This window comes from Perca fluviatilis, chromosome 15 (genome assembly GCF_010015445.1).
Source record: "Perca fluviatilis chromosome 15, GENO_Pfluv_1.0, whole genome shotgun sequence".
Lineage (NCBI taxonomy): Eukaryota > Metazoa > Chordata > Actinopteri > Perciformes > Percidae > Perca > Perca fluviatilis.
Genome location: NC_053126.1, coordinates 4,849,943 through 4,870,911, shown reverse-complemented (window position 1 = coordinate 4,870,911; position 20,969 = coordinate 4,849,943). Strand labels below are relative to the sequence as shown.

Sequence of the window (20,969 nt, the reverse complement as noted above, 5' to 3'; positions counted from 1 at the left end):
TGCTCGCCTAGCTGCTAGCGCTGCACGCCCTCATACTCTGCTTCTGACTGGCTAGTAGTCCTTACCTAGCTACTGTCAGGGCACGCCCTCCTACTCTGCTTCTGACTGGCTAGTAGTCCTTACCTAGCTACTGTCAGGGCACGCCCTCATACTCTGCTTCTGACTGGCTAGTAGTCCTTACCTAGCTACTGCGCATGTGAGTCTCCCAACAAAGATGGAACAGAATTGAGATGTCTCACTCTGTAGCTAAAACAGAGAGCTCAACACACAGGGTGAAAAGAGGAGCTGCAGCAATGTGCAGTATGACAAAAATATGGTGTTTTTTGAAAATTAAACCATGTAAACCTATTCTGGTAGAACCTCTAAATACAATTATGAACCTGAAAATGAGCATAATATGAGCACTTTAAGATATATCTAAGTGAAAATGGGCTGAGCAGTGATAAAAGTGATGTATGGTATTTCTTGGAAGTGATGTCCACCTATGATGTAAAGCTCTCAAGCAAATTGGCCTTGATGTAATGTAAAGAATTATTTTATTATGTTTCATCATACTTTGTATTTGAAATGATGGAGGAGTTGTTTCTGTGTGAAATCTTTGTCCGATTTGCTTTTTATTTGTGAGTGTTTGACTTACACACGAGACAGCACTTCTGTCATTTCTGTTTCTCTGCTCTGGTTTTCTTATTTAATGTTTATGTAATAATATAAATGCTTTTAAGTGGGGGGGAAGGGAACCGTTTTGCAGTTATGTCATGTTATTGTTTTACATCGATAAAAGCCGTCTTTAGGTTCAGAAACTGTCAGAAAGAGAATCTCTGATACTAATATTTTATCGAAGCCCCCATTTTAACAATTAGCCGGATATTTCCTTTGCTGTTTTTAAAATAGAGACAAACACACTTGTATGTTTCTAGAAATGTCCAAAACTCTGTGCTCCAGGTCAACCCAAGGTGTAACTTATCAATTTAGACGATCTTTCTTTGCTGGTAAAAGTGTGCAAAGAAGAAGAAAGCAATTTTCAACTAGCCATTTGCAGGCTGGAGTTTTTGCTGTCCTAATTATGTTACACTTTTTTTTTTTGTCTTTGTCCTCAATGTGTTTTGATTTCTGTGTTCATTTCCACGTTTCTTTTTCTATTAAAACAACACATGACAGTGGTTGGTACGTGTGATCTTTCAGCGGTAAAAGTATCATACTGGTCGTTAGGGCTGTGTATTGGCAAGAATCTGGCGATACGATACGTATCACGATACATGGGTCACGATTCAATATATTGCAATATACTTTGATACTGTGCATAAGGCGATATATTGGGATTTTAGTATATATTTAGTATAATTTTAGAAAAACTAATATTTAAAGGTCCAATGGCATGAAAATTTCATTTTATGAGTTCTCCCAGCCTGCCTATGGTCCCTCAGTGGCTAGAAATGGTGATAGGTGTAAACCGAGCCCTGGGTATCCTGCTCTGCCTTTGAGAAAATGAAAGCTCAGATGGACCAATCAGGAATCTTCTCCTTATGAGGTCATAAGGAGCAAGGTTACCTCCCCTTTCTCTGCTTTGCCCACCCAGAGAATTTGGCCCACCCATGAGAGAGAGAGACATCATGGCTTTCAAACAAGCAAAGTGGCAGTTGGTCAAGGCCACACCCCCACCCTCCACCTTGCCCCCCCTTCTCCTCCTCAACAGCTACAGACACAGAAATGGCACATCCTAAGGAAAGCTCATTGTGGGACTGGCTCTAGTGGCTGTAATTCTGCACCAAGGCTGAATTTCGGGAAAGAGACTTCAGATACAGTATTAGGGGGACCACTAAGGTCTATATAAAAGAGACTTCAGAAACAGTATTAGGGGACCACTAAGGTCTATATAAAAGAGACTTCAGATATAGTATTAGGGGACCACTAAGGTCTATATAAAAGAGACTTCAGATACAGTATTAGGGGACCACTAAGGTCTATATAAAAGAGACTTCAGATATAGTATTAGGGGACCACTAAGGTCCTATATAAAGAGACTTCAGATACAGTATTAGGGGACCACTAAGGCCTATATAAAAGAGACTTCAGATACAGTATTAGAGGACCACTAAGGTCTATATAAAAGAGACTTCAGATACAGTATTAGGGGACCACTAAGGTCTATATAAAAGAGACTTCAGATATAGTATTAGGGGACCACTAAGGTCTATATAAAAGAGACTTCAGATACAGTATTAGGGGACCACTAAGGCCTATATAAAAGAGACTTCAGATACAGTATTAGAGGACCACTAAGGTCTATATAAAAGAGACTTCAGATACAGTATTAGGGGACCACTAAGGCCTATATAAAAGAGACTTCAGATACAGTATTAGGGGACCACTAAGGCCTATATAAAAGAGACTTCAGATACAGTATTAGGGGACCACTAAGGCCTATATAAAAGAGACTTCAGATACAGTATTAGGGGACCACTAAGGCCTATATAAAAGCATCCAAAGAGCACCATGTCATGGCACCTTTAAAAAAAGACATGATGTTCATAAAAGTCAAAGAAGTTTACTTTAGGTAAACAATTCAGTCCTAGTGTTAGGCGAGGACACTAGTGGTGTGTGTCAGCATAGCCATCTAGCAGTAGGGGGTTTAAACACAACATAAACGTGAACCACTGTCTTATATGAATACTTTTGCACGTAAACTAATAAAAAAAAAATATTGATGTGTTTTTGAAAATCGATACAGTATTGCAAAATAAAATATTGCGATACTCAATGGTATCGATTTTTCTTACACTCCTACTGGTCGTGGATAATGGGAAGTACAAATACAAACACTGAAACTGAAGAAATGAGAGAACATGTTTCATCTGAACATAGCTGTTGGCCGGGTGTGAATGCCAGTGTAGAGCTGATAACGATGGCTCTGTGAGACGTTTTATTGGTTTCCTCTTTCACACACTCCCGTGTGGCCAAAGGGATGCACAACGGACAGTGTGAGTGAAACACTCCCAGATATTCCCAGAGGGACGTGGCACGCCTGGATTCATAATGAGCTCCTGCCACTTGGAGGGAGTGGAGAACAGCTGATCACCACAAAGGTGTGGGAGAAGTCAGGACAGTGCAAGTACCAAATTAGAAAATACCAAGGAGTCATTAGATCATGATTAATAAAAACACAGACCTCATTTGAGGTAGTATATCATATTCATTATCATTCATATCTAAATAGCACAAGGTGACCTGATATCAAATACATCCTGTCAGCTTTTTTATTTAAAAAAAAGTATAACAGTCACACAGTAAACTAGACAAGACTGCAATAAAAAAAGCAAAAACAGTCGAAGAAGCAAAAAAAATCACACATGGTGGAGGGCTGCCAGAGTACCAGAGTGTAAGATCAAAGCATGCTCAGAACAAGGGCATAGCATAGCAGCAAACACACAAATCAGACATTTAGGTCTCATGAAGCAATATCAAAAATGTTCCACACCTTTCAAAAGGTTTTTTTTCGTCAATTCCTTTTGTCAAAACGAATCTGTCCTCCTGAAACATGGGGACAGTGGAGATTTCCTGTTGAGTAATATTATTCTTTTTTTTAGCTGCAACCATGCCTGCTCTAATAATTGCCTTCTGATGGGGAGGAAGGGCCTCCGTAGCCTACTGTCAGAGCATGTCAGATCCTTATTCTTATTCTTTATTTGTAGCCCAATTAGCTGCCACCACTAGCTACTCTTCCAATACAACATATAAAACAAGACAGATAACACAAAAGTCTCAATAAAGTGGCCGGGTTAGCTCAGTTGGTGGAGCAGGCGCACATCAATGGAGGTGTATACCTCGACGCAGAAGATCAAGGGTTCGAGGCCGACCTGAGGTGATTTCCTGCATGTCATCTCTTTCTCTCTCTCTCTCTCTCTCTCTCTCTCTCTCTCCTCTTTCATATATATCTGTTCTTTCCATTAAATGCTGAAAAAAATAAATAAAATAAAGTCTCAATAAAAACGTGTTCAAGACAAATAAAAGTCAAGTAAAAAACACACAAAATTGCATTCCATCAAAGTTTGGTTAATTAACATTGCCGTTGTTGTTTATGTGTTTTTTAGTAATCTTTTCAAACTTATGTTAGCCGGTGATTTAATAATAATTGTTGGTAAAATCCTGCTATCAGCAGTTTAAATTTACGATGGCACTTCTTTAAAAAAGGATATTTATTTATTTATTTATTTTTAGGTGAAATGTTAATTACACTCACTGACAGTCTGAACCAACACCAAACATTATGTAGTCCTACATGTTTATGGCGTGCGGAACTTTTCAGAGGCTTTTGTTTGCGTGTCTCTAGTCGGACATAGTTAAATGACGTGCCCCTCAATACCAGAAGCCGGAAGTAGTGAATTGTAAACCAAACTCACGTGCGCGACATGAAAAATAATAAAAAGCACAACAATGTGTCCAAAAAGGGTAAATTCAAGCCCGGGTCCAAGAAAAGAGAGAACAAATGCATCGTGACGTTTGACGACAAAGACAGACAGTAAGTGTATCTGCTGTTAACAGGGTTTTAACGCGTTGCAGGTGCTAGCTAGCTAGCTCCTTAGCTATCGTTAAGTCATAGCTAGATATATACATGTATATATCTATGACGTAAGTATGTTAACGTTAATAACATTCCTACCACGTCACAGTGTAATTAACCGTGGAAGCATTGTGATGTTGTACTCCTATATCTATGTGTTGTACTAAGCTATCGTAGTATTTCTCTTATGAATACTCTCTATTTCTTGATTTGTTTTACTTTGAGTAACTTATGTTACTCAAAGTTATGTTATGTTTATGTTAGCTATAACATAAACATCTAAACACCCTGAAAAAAAAACCACCAAGTAGGGCGGGGCGATATGGAGTAAATCAGATATCACGATATTCCTGACCAAATACCTCGATATCGATATTGTGGCGATATTCTAGGGTTGACAATTGGTGCTTTAACAAAATATCTTCACACTTTGATTTTAGATAAATAATCATCAGTAATGTGGACATAATGTCTAAGTCGGGAAAAGGCAAATAATAGAAGAACTAGAACAGTCTGGTAAGTTCAGAAAAGTATATCACTTCACTGTAATGCAGCTTTTAACACTAGTAAAAGACACTTATGTCATATCACGATATTACGATTTCCAAAATCTAAGACGATATCTAGTCTCATATCACGATATTGATATAATATTGATATATTGCCCAGATTTTATTATAATAATTAAGCTGTAATGTTAGGTTATATGAATCCTTTATGCCAGTGGTTCCCAATTTTTTTCACGTCAAGGACTCCTGAACTGACACACATTAGACCACGGACAGTTTAGTGTCCCAAATTCCCCATACAATGTCCTTAATTATGAACCTGCTAAACCACCTGTTTAACAGGCGTTATGGTTAGAGTTAGGGCAACCTGTCTCAAATAAGACCCTCATCATTTGGGACACTCAGTTTTTGGAAAATAATTTGGGACACTAAAGTGCACGTATACCGGTTTTTGCTTTTAGACGTTTTGTTACAGAAAGTGTATGAAACCCATGAGCAAAATAGGCATACATTCTGTCATTGTGTTACTTAGGGCTGGGCAATATATCGATATTATATTGATATTGTGATATGAGACTAGATGTAGTCTTAGATTTTGGTAATATCGTGATATGACATAAGTGTTGTCTTTTCCTGGTTTTAAAGGCTACATTACAGTAAAGTGATGTACTTTTCTGAACTTACCAGACTGTTCTAGCTGTTCTTTTATTTGCCTTTTCCCCACTTAGACATCATGTCCACATTACTGATGATTATCTATCTAAAATCTAAGTGTGAAGATATTTTGTTAGAGCACCAATTGTCAACCATAGAATATCGCCGCAATATCGATATCAAGGTATTTGGTCAAGAATATCGTGATATCTGTTTTCTCCATATCGCCCAGCCCTAGTGTTACTTATGGATGGAATTATAGTGACTCATCTTTGGGAACCACTGATGTGCGCTACACAAACCTGCAGAGACTTTAAAAAAAAAAAAAAATGGTGACTGGTTTCTTACTTTCTGCCCTGTCAGGGACTATTTAACTGGTTTCCACAAACGAAAGGTGGAAAGGAGGAAAGTAGCAGTGGCAGAAATTCGGAAGAAAATCAAGGAAGAGCAGATCAGAGTCCGAGAAGAAGTAAGTGGAAAGGAAAAGAACGCAGACTTAAAATCTGTTTTGGTGTGTGAGCACGTACGAGAACGATGTACTGATGGTATGTTCGGATCTGCTTTCAGAGGCATAAGGAGTACCTCAAGATGCTGAAGGAGAGGACAGACGCTCTTCGTGAGTTAAAAGTCCAACAGGTTTTTTTTGTACTGATTTATAACACTTGATGATCTTTGCTTACTGTTTGTTTGTTTTCCTCCCTTGATCCCATCTCTCAGAGGAGGCTGAAGACGATCTGGAAAATGCGATAACCAGTACGACAGAGTCTGTGCAGTACGATCATCCCAACCACATCGTCACGGTGACAACCATCAATGATCTCGACCTCACAGGGGCCCACCTGCTCGGACCCGCAGCAAATCCGGTAAACACTAAAGCCGTGATTGATGTAAACAGCCTATGTGTGTGTTCCTGATTAGGCTACATTTTGCCGGTTTTACTGCTCACAGCCAACATGACATCATGACTTCGCGTAAACATACACGCCCACTTTCTTAAGCCAAGTGGCGTGTTATCTGTACGCATTTTGAGCTATCCGCGTCTCTGTACGCTGTATACAGCCGACGAAACGCATAACGCCACTTTCTACGAAGTGCCGGTTTATAGGAACGCGACACGCGGGACACAGTCCCCGGTGTCCTGGGTGAAAGTCCTGTGTTTGACCCATCCACCCCCCCGACCAGCCTCCCTACGCAGACTCGCTACAGCGTGAATTCAAACGCAATCGCAAGGTAATGTAAGTCAATGGAGGCCAAACGGCGTTGATAAACACGCTAAAAAGCAAGTATGCGTCTTGATAACACGGATTGGCGTGTCATACGTAACGCCACTTCCTGAGATCAGTCTGTCACAGCTCTGTGTGGTCACTCTGAAAGTAGTTGATAACTTTAATTATTGGGGTAGAATGACACTGATGGAAATAAAACTCTATTATCTTTGCTTTCAAGGTTAATGAGGAGGACGAAGAAAAGGGGGAAGAAGAGAAGGAGAAAACTGAAGCCATGCCAAGAAAAGCTGGGAATCCAATCATGAACAAAAAGTAAGCTGTTCATCATGCAGGTCTCTGTATGAGTTTTTCTTTTCATACATTTAATATTTTTGGTATTTTGGTTTAAAAATGTAAAGGTGGGCAATATATCGATATATGAGACTAGATGTCATCTTAGATTTTGGATATTGTTACATGACATACCTGTTGATGTCACTTTCTGAACTTACCAGACTGGTGTAACTGTTCTATTATTTGCTTTGCCCACTTAGTCATAATATCTACATCCATAATGATAATTTATCAAAAATCTCACTGTGTCAATATTTTGTAAAAGCACCAGTAGCCAAGCCTACAATATCGTTTTCAATATCGATTTTCTCCATATCATCCAGCCCTGTTTTCAGACATCACTTTGGGCTTTGACATTATTTTTGACCTTTTTTTTGTAGGCTAACTGGTCGATTAGATAATGAATGGACAGGTGGTCTGCGTGGCGCTAAATAGGAATCCACCGATACTGTTTTTTTAAGGCCGATACCGATTATTAGTTAGTAGTTAATGAAACTGATAACCGATATTTGGAACCGATATGCATTTACAGTGAAAATGAAAATAAGTCAAAATGAAGATTTTGGAACATTACAAACTCCAACACAAAACTTTGTTTAGATGCTTTAAGCAATTATTAAAGTGCCCATATTATGAAAAAAACACTTTTTCTGGTATTTGGGGTGTTCTTCTGTGTCTCTGGTGCTTCCACACACATACAAACTTTGAAAAAAATCCATCCATGCTGTTTTGAGTGAGATACGGTTTCTGAATGTGTCCTGCCTTCAGTCTCCTAGTGAGCTGTTCAAAATCGGCTCGGACTGTGACGTCACAGTCCGAAATGAGCTGGCTAACCACAACCGTTAGCTCGTAGCGCGTTAGCATGCTAAAGCTAGCATGCTACGTCGTTCTCAATAGCAAAGCACTGCTACAACACACACAAGTTCACCATAATCTACAAAAGAACTACTTACACGTGCGCCCTCATTTAGAAGTCTCCCGGCTAATCCTGCCTTGTAACTGACCAAAGTTGGAGAAACAGGCTTTCTTTTACTGTCTCTAGAGTTAGCTAGCTGACATGATCTACATCTGAGCTACTGAGCGTGTGCGAGTGCAATCAAAGATAGTACAGAGGAAGAAGATGAAAAGAGGTCTCACTCTGTAGCTAAAACAGAAACCAGGTGAAAAGAGGATCTGCAGCAGTGAGAGAGAGCTGTGCAGTACAACAAAAATATGGTGTTTTTTGAAAATTAAACCATGTAAACCTATTCTGGTAAAACCTTAAAATACAGTTATGAACCTGAAAATGAGCATAATATGGGCGCTTTAAATAAATGAGAAACTTTCAACATAATCCCCAGTAACAGACAGTCAGATAGTGTTGTGGGGGGGCGGGACATTAAGTCTGACTCGGTGGGGAGTGAAACCTGAGCAGAAGGACAGACACAGAGCTGTAGCCGAGCCAAAGTAGAACACTTTTTAATTCATCAACTTTATCGGTTATCAGGCAAATACAACGCTGACGCAGATAATGTGCCAAAATAACGTTAATCTTCTATCCCTGGTGCTTAATGTCCTATACACCCCAACAATTCAGTGATGATGTAATGGCTGTCTTTAGATGTTCTTATTTTAATTTTTTCTGCCATCCTCCAACCCCTCTCACTCGAGCTGCATTTATTTTTCTCTCTCCCCTGCTGCTAAAGGATCCGCTCCCTGAACGCGTCGCTCAGCACTTTCACCAGCAAGAGAAGGAGGAAAGGGAAGCAGGAAGGCCGAGGTGGCCGAGGCCGTCCGACAGACAAGAGCGTCCCAGAGGGGAAAAGCAGAAGCGGGAGGACCACCAAGTGGCAGAGACGTCGACTGACTGGGAAAAAGGTGCACCATCGGGAGTGAGAGTGTGTGGAATAATACAACGTAGGGTTGGAACTTGTGAAGAGACTTCTTGTGTCAGAGAATCACCGGCGAACAGATTGGACTTTGGAGTATTTATGCTCTTGTGTTTGAGCAGGATGCGTTTATGTGAGAAGTTTGTGAAATAAACACAAGTGGACGCTCAGTGTCTGCTCCGCGTCGGACAGCCTATCTCTCTTGACATTGTTGAATATTCCCACTGTACCTGCTTCTTGAAATCTTGTGCTCAAACTCTTTTTGTAGTATAATTTCTTAAAAGTATATAAACTGAACTGTATTTCCCTACATTTTCATTAAATAAAAAGATTAATGTTGACCTTTTGACGCAGCCACAGCTCACAAACTGTCAGCGTGCTCTGTGTGGAATTTGTTCTTCCTATTGTTTAATAGGAAACCTGACACTGTTGTCAACATCCTCTCTACAGTAGAACATCAGGAAATCAGCCCTTAGCTCTGTTTCCTCATAGCTCAGTGTTACCTGTGTGTGTGTGTGTGTGTGTGTGATCTAACAGAGAACCAACAGCCCCTGTGTTTCCTACTGTGTTTCCTGCAGTGTATTCCTTATTTGAGAACCTTATACCACACAGTCGGCCAGTGGTTTGGATGTATGTTAAACCCCACCTCAGCCGGTGTTTATTTATTTACGTTAACCTGAGCCAGCGTGTGCCAGCTGTCACTAGCATGAGCGTTCATTTTGCTTTCTAAAGCCCATGATATTTAATACAACACGCTCAATAGATGGAACCGGCAGGCCACTGGCTCCATGTCGGCTCTAGGTGCATGTGCGCTTCAGAGTGTCCGCTGTGTTAAATGAGAGCCAACATGGCCGTCACGGGTGCTTCAGTTTCACTCGTTGTCAGAACAGCCAATCAGATTGATCTGGGGCTTTGGCAGCTCGGGAGGATAGAGAGCATGGGGAAGAGGAGGCATGTGCCTGATGGGGGGTCTGATGGGCAGTTTATCCTCGGACTCGAAATGACATACTCAAAGTGGAGCTGACAGCGGCAGCCTCTCGCCAGGTAATTCTCATTCATTCTTATACCAAAGAATATTTCTGCTGTTGACAATGTCCAACTTTTTTACTTGCATTTCTAGAGGCTGTGGTGCTTGTAAATGCACGTGCCTTGTGGTTGGTAGTAATGCTGCTCTGTGGGCAGCTTTGTGTTCTGACTGGATTGTGTTTCACTGTCCTCCAGTGTGATGAGTTATCACCTACCTTAACAGTTCCGCTTTAGATCTTCCATGAGCCATGAAATAAAAGATCCTCTTCAGTATTTATTCAGAGCCACTGCTCTGTGCTTCCACCTGTCTCCAGTAATGAATTGGCACAGCAGACTCCACGCCAAACATTTCTATTCTCAAGAAAACTACTAGTCTAGCTTTTTCTTATTTTCATCTCACTCTTTGTTGTGGAAGATGCTCTGAAAATATTCAACATGTATTTTTGTATGAGCACTATTTTTAAAGGGATTTCATAAGTGCAACAACTTTCTAACAATGTTCCATTTATACTTTTATATACTTATGTTGTTTGTGTTGATTCTGTTTTATATTTCATTGTAATACTGCTCATTGCACCCCTTGCTGTTGTTTCCCAGTTTTTCTCTGGGGGATGCAATGATTGGACAGGTTCCCCCTCCAGACTCAATATGCCCTTCTCCGGCGATGAGCCCATCTGCCCCAAGTTCCAGCCCAACATCTTCGACCCCTCCCGCTGCCACGACTGCCTGCGCCAAAAGCACCTGCACGCCGGCGCCGTGGAGAGCGCAGAGCCAGCACCAAAACAGAAATCCACACCTGAGGCTGGAATCGGGGCTAAAATTGGGACTGATGTTGGGATTGGATCGGGCAAGGGACTGCTGTTAACACCGATCCCATCTCAGGAAGAGGAAAGAGACACCAGCAGCAAGGTAAGAAAAGAAGAGAGGGCCAGAGAGGAAGAGGGAGGGAGATGAACAGAGCAGCTGGGTAACCGGGTAGAATAGGTGCTGAGTGATGGCATTAACTGGACCTGAAGAAAGGTGAGCTCATTAGAAGTCACGGGTGAAGTCATCAAGACACTGAGGTTAGATGCTAAGTCAAGGGGAAACAGAATGAGATATGTATGTATTTCTTCACATGAGTTTATTGTCATTCAAGGAATGACAATTAGAAAACAATTAGTTCTCCAGGTCCAGCAGCATACACAGTAAATAACGTGAGGTGTCTCAGCTAAAATAGACCCTCTAAGAAATAAAGAAAACCTATAATATGCTTGACTCATTAAGCTTGACTCAGCTTGCAGATCAGAAATGATGCACAAAGTTTCATGATATCATTTAGAATAGAACATAATATGTTAAAGCAGAACAAATAACTTCTCACTTGACTCAAAATCCTGTTTCTTCTGGGTTTGTAAAAAAATCAAGTTCCTTCTAATTTAACACAGTCCTCGTGTAAACACAGTTCATCAGATCATGTACTGTATGAGTCTGTTGCTTGGGAGTAAAAAGGTCAGAGACGGAGAATGAGGAGCTATGTGCAAGCAGTGGCTCCTATTATAAATTAACGAAGCTGGATCACTTACCGCCCTCTTGGGAATCACTTGTAATAGTAGCGACAGAGCAACGCACAGAAAGGATGGGCATGTTTCTACACAGTATTCTAACTGTGACAACTCTTACTTTTTTTCTATTTATCTTCTGCAGTTTGCTGGTTACAATAATATATTCTAGTACACAGTGAAGGTGTACCAGTATAGCGCCACTGTAATAACCCACATGTAGTGTTCTGAAAGTTGCAGGGATGGATGCCCGTTTCTGACATTTTACAGACAGTCAAGTCATAGTTTTAGATCCTTTTTAAAGATTCTTTTTTGGGGGGCATTTCCGCCTTTAATGGATAGAACAGCTAGACATTAAAGGGGAAGAGAGAGGGGGAAAGACATGCAGGAAATAGTCACAGGCCGGACTCTAACCCTGGACCTTCTACACCTCTACATATGTGCGCCTGCTCTACCAACTGAGCTAACCCGGCCACGTTTTAGATCCTTTTTAAGACATCTTATAGCTTAGAGAAGGTTTTATGGCAAGAAAAAAAAGTGATGAAAAATGAATGAGGGAAGCCATGAGCCAGGTCGAGTTACAGAGGTGTAACCCTAATCGAACAGCGGGCTGAACATGTGACTGTGTGTCAGAGAGGACAGAGGGGACAGACACTATTCAGCTCACCCTTTACTCACAGATTTTAGGATGTTAATGTGTGTGCCCTCCTACTCTGACACAAAGGCAGTGTGTATGTGAACGTTTTCTATCTGTTAAGGCTGTCGTATTTACATTTTTGGTAAGCATTGCCTTTCTTTGGGAAATACAGACTTGCTCTGTGACTCGGAGAGAGACGGAGTTCGCTGTAATTGGCCCGTGTCTTACCTTGTCACCCTATCAGGAGGATTCTGACGGTCTGTCGGTGGTGAGCAGCTACTGTGATGTCAGCGGAGGCCGTCCGGGTTATGGGGAGAGCTCTTTGTGCATCCTGAGCCCAGACTGCGAGCTTTACATCTGTGACGGCGACGACGACAGCACCGACAGGTAGGCGCACAGGATGGTAATATTAAGTCCTTTTGGAGTATAATGTTTGTGTGCTAGATTGTCACCACAGTCCTGTATCAGTCTCACCAGTTCTGTGCACCATGTTCCCTGACCTATAACTTTCATGTTGCATGATGCACTTGCATTGTTACTCTATGAAATTGATATTATACCGATTTAATTGTTCTCTCTCTTCCTTCTTTTGCCTCATGCTTTTCTCCCCTCTTCTCAATCTCTCACCTTTCCATCTCTACTCTATGAAATTGATATTATACCGATTTGATTGTTCTCTCCATTCCTTTTTTTGCCTCTTACTTTTCTCCCCTCTTCTCAATCTCTCACCTTTCCATCTCTTCTCTCGTCATTCTTCTCCCGTCTCCTCTTCCACGTAGCGGTCGTGACTACCAAGAGTTCAGTGGCTCGCTCAGCACAGAGGACGAATACCTGCCGATCCGTCGTCGTTCGACCAAACTCAGCATGACCCGGCTTGATCCTCCACCCCATCGGCCCAACCCTCGGGCCTGGATGGACGAAGCTCGGAGCAGAGACAATTTCAGCAGTCAATCAGGTTCGTGAACGCTGACCTCGTTTATTGTTGCATTTGTCAGTTGCTTTATTAGTTTCTTGGCAGATAGGATACATTAGAAAGAGTTGGTCGAAGAAGATGCACTGAAAAATAGAAGCATTGTTTGGCGAAATGTACCATTACAACCAGATCTCTCATTTGAACTTTCTAAGTATGAGTCCTGACCTGCGCATCAGTAGTTGGAGCCTTCAGTAAACCTATGACTTACGGCAATTGACCGATCCATATCCAGTTTCAGCCAAAGGTGTTCTTTACTTGGCAATACTGTTTGATGTCACCAGCTGAGGTGTCCCAGAGCAATTATCAGTAATACAATATAGCTCAGTTTGTGTCAGGATAACCTCTGGTAGTTGCTCAGTAGTTGATCTTTGATGTGTGCATCTCTGTTACCCCTCCTTCTTACCCCCTTCTTCCAGGGTTAAAAGAAAACAGACAGAAGCGTGAAAGTGGGTACTTCTCCCTGGGGAGGGCAGCAGGTGCCCGCTCGCTCCAAGATAACAGCCCGCCTGCTCCCTACCGCCATTTTGAAAGAGGACATCCTATCTTCAGCAGGAGAAGCATCGAGCCCAAAGACACCATCCCCTTCAGAAACCCTAATCTCGGTGTGGCGTCTGAAAGGCTGGCGCCGGACGCTCTAGATGAGGACCTGCCTGAGGAAATCCCGCCTCCTGACCCTTATGAAATTGCCGTTGAGGTCGAGGCCCAAGTTGGCCCCCGCTCTCCGAGTCCCACTCCTTTTAAGATAGCGGAGTCGCTGGCCTCCACCGGGCGAAAAGGTTTCGGCGGTTCATATGGCCGTGGGACCGCTTCCTCTCCCGTCTCTTCCTACCAACAGTCAGGACGGTTGGAGTCCTCCAGGCAGGCCTCCGCCCTGCAGTCTCGGTCTTCCTCTCCCTCGCGTGGAAACCTACCATTCAGACGCAGCGAGTCTGTGGCTTCCCTCGGCAGGCATAACTTTGACGGCGGAGGGGGGTCTCAGCGGACGGAGCTAGGATCCAGGATCTCCTTGCAAAGCGCACACGGCCGACGTGCTGAGTCAGGAACTCTGCCGAGAAACTTTAAATCATTCGCTGGTTCAGTCGCGAACCAGTCAAGCACGGTTTCTGATTTTAGGAGTGCCTTGAAGAAAACCGAAGTAAGCGGGTCTTTGAGTCGAGGGAGTCGTGACAGCAGAAGCGTTTCTCCCTCAAGGAGGGACTTTAACCCTTCAGGCCAAATGTCTCTCCGCAAAACTGAAATCACCAGCACTTCATCTCACGGACGCGGGCGCAACAGTCGTACTTCCTCTCCACCCAGGAGAACTTCTGACAGTCTGCGTGACAATCAGAAATACTCGCCGCCAAGGAGAAATTACAGCTCGTCTAGCCAATCCCCCCTTCGTAAATCTGAATCAGTGATGTCTCTCAGCGGACATAGTCACCACGGACGCTGTGGCTCCCCCATAAGAGAAGGCTATGATATCGAAAGCCAGGCTCTGCTACGTACCCCAACAGCTAAGAATGAACCGAATGACCGTGAACATGAGAGCCCCACCGTGTCTCCACCCAGACGAGGTTATGACACAAGACACTCCGCGCTCCGTAAGACCGAGTCGAGCGCTGTCAGCGGCAGTCGAGGTCACGACAGCCGATGTTCCTCTCCGGGAAGAAGAGGCCGCGAAACCCCGACTCAGTATCAGCTCAGGAAAACAGACACCGGCGGTTCTCTTCATGGCCGTAGTCGTGAAAGCCGTCACTCCTCCCCTTCGAGGAGAAGCCACGAAGCTCCTTCTCAGTCCCTGCTGCGCAAGTCTGAAGCAGTCAGTTCTGTCAAAAGTCGTGACAGCCACGGTTCGTTGCCTTCGAGGAAAAGCTATGATGCTCCTGACCAGCGCTCACTGCGGAGAACAGAAACTAGCAGCTCCCTTAATAGCAAGAATCACAGCAGCCGCAACTCTTCCCCGGCTAAAAAAGGCAACAGTGACGCGCCAGGCTACTCAATCCTCAGGAATGCTACTAATGGCGATTCCAGCCATTCCTTCCAGAGAAAAAACACCTACCACGACTCAAAATCTGACTCCAATCGCTCACCACGCTCTTGGCGGGAGTCAACTTCTTCGCTCCGCAGCTCCTCGTTATCTCGTGCCGCTTCACCCTCCAGACAGACCACAAATGGCAGCAGAACGGCTTTCGTCACCTTGGATACACCCAGGAACCCCGGTGGCATCAGATCTGGCGTTGGTCGACGCGGCCATGAAGACCACTGCCCGTCCCCTAGTGACAAGAGGCCCTCCAACCGCACACAGAGCCATTCTCCTTCACCTCCGATTGAAATTCGGAGGCACACCTCCTCCCAGAGCTCCATGGAGTCCTCGGAGTCGGGCCAACTGTCGGTGGGGTCCACAGGACGGAACAGGGAGGAGTACGCCATGATAGCCGACGTCCCGAAAATCAAAATTATCCATCAGAGAGAAGAGCCGGGCCACATGGGGGTGCCTCAGAACCAGCAGCCTTCTCGGAGACAGGAGCTCTATAAACCAGCTAGGTGAGACTCTCATACACCACAAAGTGGTATATAAATATACCACTTTGTGGTGTAAATATAAATATTTAAACTCTGATTTAAGCAGTGGTGGAAGAAGTATTCAGATCCTTTACTTAAGTTAAAGTACCAATACTACGGGCGCCTGGTTAGCTCACCTGGTGGATCGGGCGCCATGTGCAGAGGCTCGGTCCTCAACGCAGCGGCTCAGGGTTCGAATCGGCCTGTAGCCATTTGCTGCATGTCTTCCCCCTCTCTCTCTCCCCTTTCCTGTCTATTAAAAAAAAATAATACTAATACCACACTGTAAAAATACTCAAGTAAAAGTCCTGCATTGAAAATGTTACTTAAAGTAAGTACTCAATGCAGAAAAACTGGAAACAAAGAAAACAGTCAACTGTCAATCATCAGTCAAGTGTTTCATTGGCTGATCATTTCAGCTGGACTTGTAGGCCTGTGTATTGTTGGGTAGTTTAATTTATAATAAAACACAGTTTTTTTAAACTATATGTGTTTTGTGTGCAAAAATCTTAATTTGTAAAGTAACTAGTAACTAAAGCTGTCAAATTAATGTAGTGGAGTAAAAATTACAATATTTCTCTCTGAGATGTAGTGGAGTAGAAGTAGAAAGTGGCACGAAAAGAAAAGACTCAAGTAAAGTACAAGCAGTGTTGTAATGTAACGAAGTACAAATACTTCGCTACTGTACTTAAACCTATATTGTGTAATTTTTTGAGTTGATTCTTAGCAAAAAAAACTTTGTTCTTTCACAAATATGTGCTCATTCATGTGTAATTACTTCCACCAACTAATCAAAGTATTCTCGTAAGCGTAGAATCTGACATTCAGAATCATTCAGAGTACATAGGAGCGACTCGCTGGAATGACGGCAGCCATGTTGCGCCTCCATCTTTAAAATCCATTAGCCAAAGAGGGACATACCTCCGCATTTCGCCCTCTTACACCTTCTTTCATTTATTATACAGGAAAGTTAAAAGTAACATTTAAGCTACAATATAAACGGGCCTGACTCAGTTTAAAAACTGGTTTCCAGCAGGTTCCTGTTTTGCAGAAACATAAAACATTAGACACACAACTTACAGTACATAAGGACAGAAACATTTGTACAGGACATCTGCACGGACTAGACAGATTCAGACAGCTGAAAACAACAATACAGTTACGGCACATGAGGACAAAAACATTGGTACAGGACATTAGCATGGGCTAGACAGATACAGACAACTGAAAACAACAATATAAAGAGTGCAAACAAAACTTACAATACATGAATATCAATGTGTGCAAGTGTAACTGTTGAGAAGAAACAGTTTGTGTACCTAGTGGCACCGTGACGAATGCCAGGGGGAGATTACTCGCCAGGGAAGCGCAAAAGAGAATTAAAACGACAACGCGACAGGCAAAGCAACCAGAGCAAAGTCAATATTGGAGTGGCTAGAACAGCTGCGTGTAAACATGGAGATACTAAGAACTAATTTCGTGGAGGAAGGGCTAGAAAGTAATATTCAGTTGGTTGTCGTATACAATTTCACCGCTAGATGGGAGAAAATGTAGCTTTAAGTAGAATTTTCACGTATCTGTACTTAATTATTTATAGTTCTGGAAACTTTTACTTTTATTCCACTACATTTCCTAAATAACATGTATACTTTTACTCCACTACATCTCCCCTGAGCATCTTGGTGACTCGTTACTACAAAATAAAATCAGAAGAAATTTGTTACGATGGAAAAAAGCAGGTTTGGCGAATCATTGCTCCTAAATTGCCAAGATAACGCACCTTCCATTCCAGTTGGTGACCTAATGCCTGTTTGTTGCCAATTGACAAAAAAAAAAAAAAAACATGGGCCAAAACTAAAGAAGAAGAGGGGGCAGCGTAATGACTGATAGTGTCATGGAAGCACCTGCTGCAGGCTCTGCCGCCATGGTAACAGACGATGATCACCACGACAACAGTGGTGATGAAGATAGCGTTACACACTTTTGGCCAAAAAGTTCATAATCAAAGTTTTTTGTACTTTTACTTTTATTTCTAATACTTAAGTACATTTAACATCAGAAAATGACTTTTGATACTTAAGTACAGTAAACATCAGATACTTTAAGACTTTTACTCAAGTAATATTCTAAAAGGAGACTTTAACTTCTACCAAAGTCTGGTGAGATACTTGTACTATTACTCAAGTATTGCTTTCAAGTACTTTATACAAGACTGAGTACAAGTACCTAAAATTTGGACTGAACTTGAGTAAATGTACTTAGTTACATTCCACCACTGAGTTTAAGTCAGTTAACATTACTTTGTGAAATATGCCAGTTACATGTAATTTCATGGTATTTAAAGGTGCTGTAGGTAGGATTGTGAAGATCCAGGACTTAGCCAAAAAATGTGAACATTGACAACTTCTCAGTCCCTCCCCGCCTTTCTGCTAAAGCCCAAACCGGTCTCCTAAGCCCCTCCCCCCACAAGGGAGAATGAATGTGTGTGCATGAGCAGTGATTGACACGCAGTTAGACACCCCCCCCAGGCCCTGATTGGTGCATCTGAACAGGGAGCGGTGGATTTTTGAAAATTACACTACAGGCTGTAGCTGGTGCCAGAGGAGCATTTTTTAATGACCTGCTTCATGTAATTCTACTGGAACATAGGGTCAGTTTCAGCAAATATGACAGAAATGTAGTTTTATGAGTCTTACCTACTGCACCTTTAATGTAATGTAGATCGAATTAATACATTTGACCAAATCAGACACCCTGATAACCTGTTTGTACTGTTCCAGCCACTCCCTGAGCAAGCATCCCTCCAGAGATTGGGAAGATACAGGGGACACTGAGAGAGACTGGCACTGTGGGTATCTTTCTCGTGCTCACTCCTCCACCTCATTGCAGGTAGGCTGGTTGGGGTGAAATCAAGTTTTATTTAAGGATGAAAATCTTTTTACTTAACTAAGCTGTTTGATTAAGCTGTCTAAACAAATGTTTTATTAGAGTAACCATGATAAAACTAAACATCACCGGGGGAATATTACATGTAACAAAACTGGTAATGCACTGACTAAGACCGTTATTGGATTTTTGAGATTTCAAAGCAACAGCAGGGGCGTAGAAGTCACGGTTTTCAGTCTTTTCGTAAAATAGTCAGTAGCAATCTAAAAAACTTTATTTTTGTCATATACAGATATGCAATAATGATTTCTGGGTAATATATATATGTGGATGTTGTCCAATGTCAAGTCTCTATTTGATCGTGTGACGAGACGATATACAGTTGCTAGTTAGAGCACCAAAAACTGTCATGATTGACAAGCTGAGTACATCTGCAAGCTAAGTGAGCGGCCATACCTTTCAAACCTAAAAGCTGCAGCTGGTAGTGTAGCTTGCACTGGCGCCCGTCATAACCACCTCGCGCCATTGGGAAACAGTGTAGAAGGGGCTGGGAATTGAGAATTAAAACTCTCCAGTGTTGTGTACTCTGCATTAAGCACCTCCCCCCCCCCCTCTGCACAATATAATCCATTGCAGTGGAATTGCATCGCTGTGGTTTTCACCTGAATATTTTGTTAATGCTTAACCACCTCTTCCCCATACCAAACACCACATTTGAAAAACATAAGTCTGTGGACGTGAGACTCTGGAGGTTTCTATGTTTGCTAAGTCGGACATATCGATTATCTTCATAACACCAACAAGCTGTTTCTTTCCAGAGGTCTGGCAGTCCCACAGCTGATGAGGGCAGTGCTTGGAAAGGTAACCAGCACAGATCAGAACACATGCAGGTATGTGACGCAGCCGGTGTGTTTACAGTAAATGTGTGTTTGTGTGTGTGTGTGTGTTTCTTTAGTATATGTATGTGGAAACAACCTCTCTTCCACTGTGTCATATGGAGGGCAGAGTTACAGTTTATTTTCCTAACACTAATATCTGTAATGAGCATAAATCAACCCATATAGCACACACGGTTCAATTCAAGTTTATTGCCGTTGAGTCTATTTCAATATATCTTTCTGTTACATATTTACTAGACGTGCTGGCAGCTTGTCCAGTGTTCACACAGATCCTGTCTATAACTGTAAAGATTTGATGTACTTGGCACCCTAACCTGCTGCCATTATCTACAGTATATCTACACTTCAACTCTGGTTGCTGTGCGTCTATATACTTCACCAACACCCTTCAGGCATTTCATAAGACTGACTGAGCTTTGTCAAGTATGGTCTGCTGGGGCATGTGTTGAAATTCCTGAACTGAAACCAATAGCTACCAAGAGACGATTTTAGAGGGGGGAGTGCCACTTTGTTTGCAAGCCCTAACAATTTTCAGCCTGGAAAATTATAGCAAGTAAATGTGTTCTGTGTGTTTGGAAAGTTTTGGACTATCAGGTTTGGTCCCGAGGATAGGGAGGGAGTGACACCTCATATTAAACATGTGTATGCGTTTTCTTTATTATGATAACTTGTTGTTGTGGGTACAATTAGCCGGAGCTATATTATACGTCATGTTGCTCTGGGGACCCCACTGGACGCCCCCCGCCTCACAGCCCCTGGAGGTCCCCTGACACCGGTTTTAGAGCCCAGCAAAGTGTGCTTTAAGTAGGCTTGTTTTCTCAAACGATCTTCGCGGATCCGCCCAGGAAGTGGCAGACAGAGCAGCAGCGAGCAAAGACACAGCCGAGGGGCAGAAGTGTAACGTTAGCTTACCACGACTTGTCAGACAAGTTGTAAAATTATTACTTCTAAACACGTACAGCTTGTTCGTATTTTAGTCGGGTGAAGGTACTTTCCCCTTAAGGCTGCATTAGTAAATCTACTGTGGACGTTGGGGGGTGCGCTTGATTAAGTTAACGTGGGTATGAATGGCGGGGTTTTATCAGATTTCGCGTAACGCCAGGGTCCTGCGAGAAAGTTAAGTTGTCTTTTTTTACACGAGAGCTTTAGCTAAGCTGAGTTCGTGAACCTGACCGCAAAAAGGGGGTTTATCTGCGTGGGGGTAACGCTACCTTTGTTTTGTCTTTATTTGACCCTCTCTGGATCCTGATATCATGACGGTAAGTTGCACCTTTAAAACTGTTTTGTTTTTCCTGTCACTCCTTCCTGAATGTATACA

The 20,969-nt window shown here is 42.6% G+C and overlaps 3 protein-coding genes across 5 annotated transcripts in view; all 3 read left to right on the top strand.

The window, feature by feature from the left end:
* The first annotated feature begins 4,329 nt into the window (after positions 1 to 4,329).
* On the top strand, positions 4,330 to 9,497 carry nol12 (nucleolar protein 12). Its single transcript, XM_039823707.1, has 6 exons — positions 4,330 to 4,516; positions 6,085 to 6,190; positions 6,289 to 6,337; positions 6,439 to 6,584; positions 7,168 to 7,259; positions 8,966 to 9,497. Exons 1-6 carry the CDS (start codon positions 4,407 to 4,409, stop codon positions 9,153 to 9,155), a joined length of 693 nt encoding a protein of 230 aa, XP_039679641.1. The 5' UTR covers positions 4,330 to 4,406; the 3' UTR covers positions 9,156 to 9,497.
* Positions 9,498 to 10,822: 1,325 nt separating this feature from the next.
* LOC120574312 (serine/arginine repetitive matrix protein 5) lies at positions 10,823 to 15,635 on the top strand. Its single transcript, XM_039824605.1, has 5 exons — positions 10,823 to 11,083; positions 12,597 to 12,739; positions 13,132 to 13,307; positions 13,742 to 15,523; positions 15,610 to 15,635. The coding sequence occupies exons 1-5, from the start codon at positions 10,823 to 10,825 to the stop codon at positions 15,633 to 15,635; spliced, it is 2,388 nt and encodes a 795-aa protein (XP_039680539.1).
* triobpb (TRIO and F-actin binding protein b) overlaps positions 15,312 to 20,969 on the top strand; it is a 24,268-nt gene continuing 18,610 nt past the window's right edge. For 2 of the 3 annotated variants that reach the window (XM_039825485.1, XM_039825484.1), the window contains exons 1-3: positions 15,312 to 15,848; positions 18,647 to 18,755; positions 19,571 to 19,642. In XM_039825485.1, coding sequence (XP_039681419.1) covers positions 15,667 to 15,848; positions 18,647 to 18,755; positions 19,571 to 19,642 — 363 coding nt within the window. In that variant the 5' untranslated portion in view covers positions 15,312 to 15,666. Of the gene's footprint in view, positions 15,849 to 18,646; positions 18,756 to 19,570; positions 19,643 to 20,304; positions 20,911 to 20,969 lie in introns of those variants that run through there. The other variant, XM_039825486.1, reaches the window with a different exon arrangement.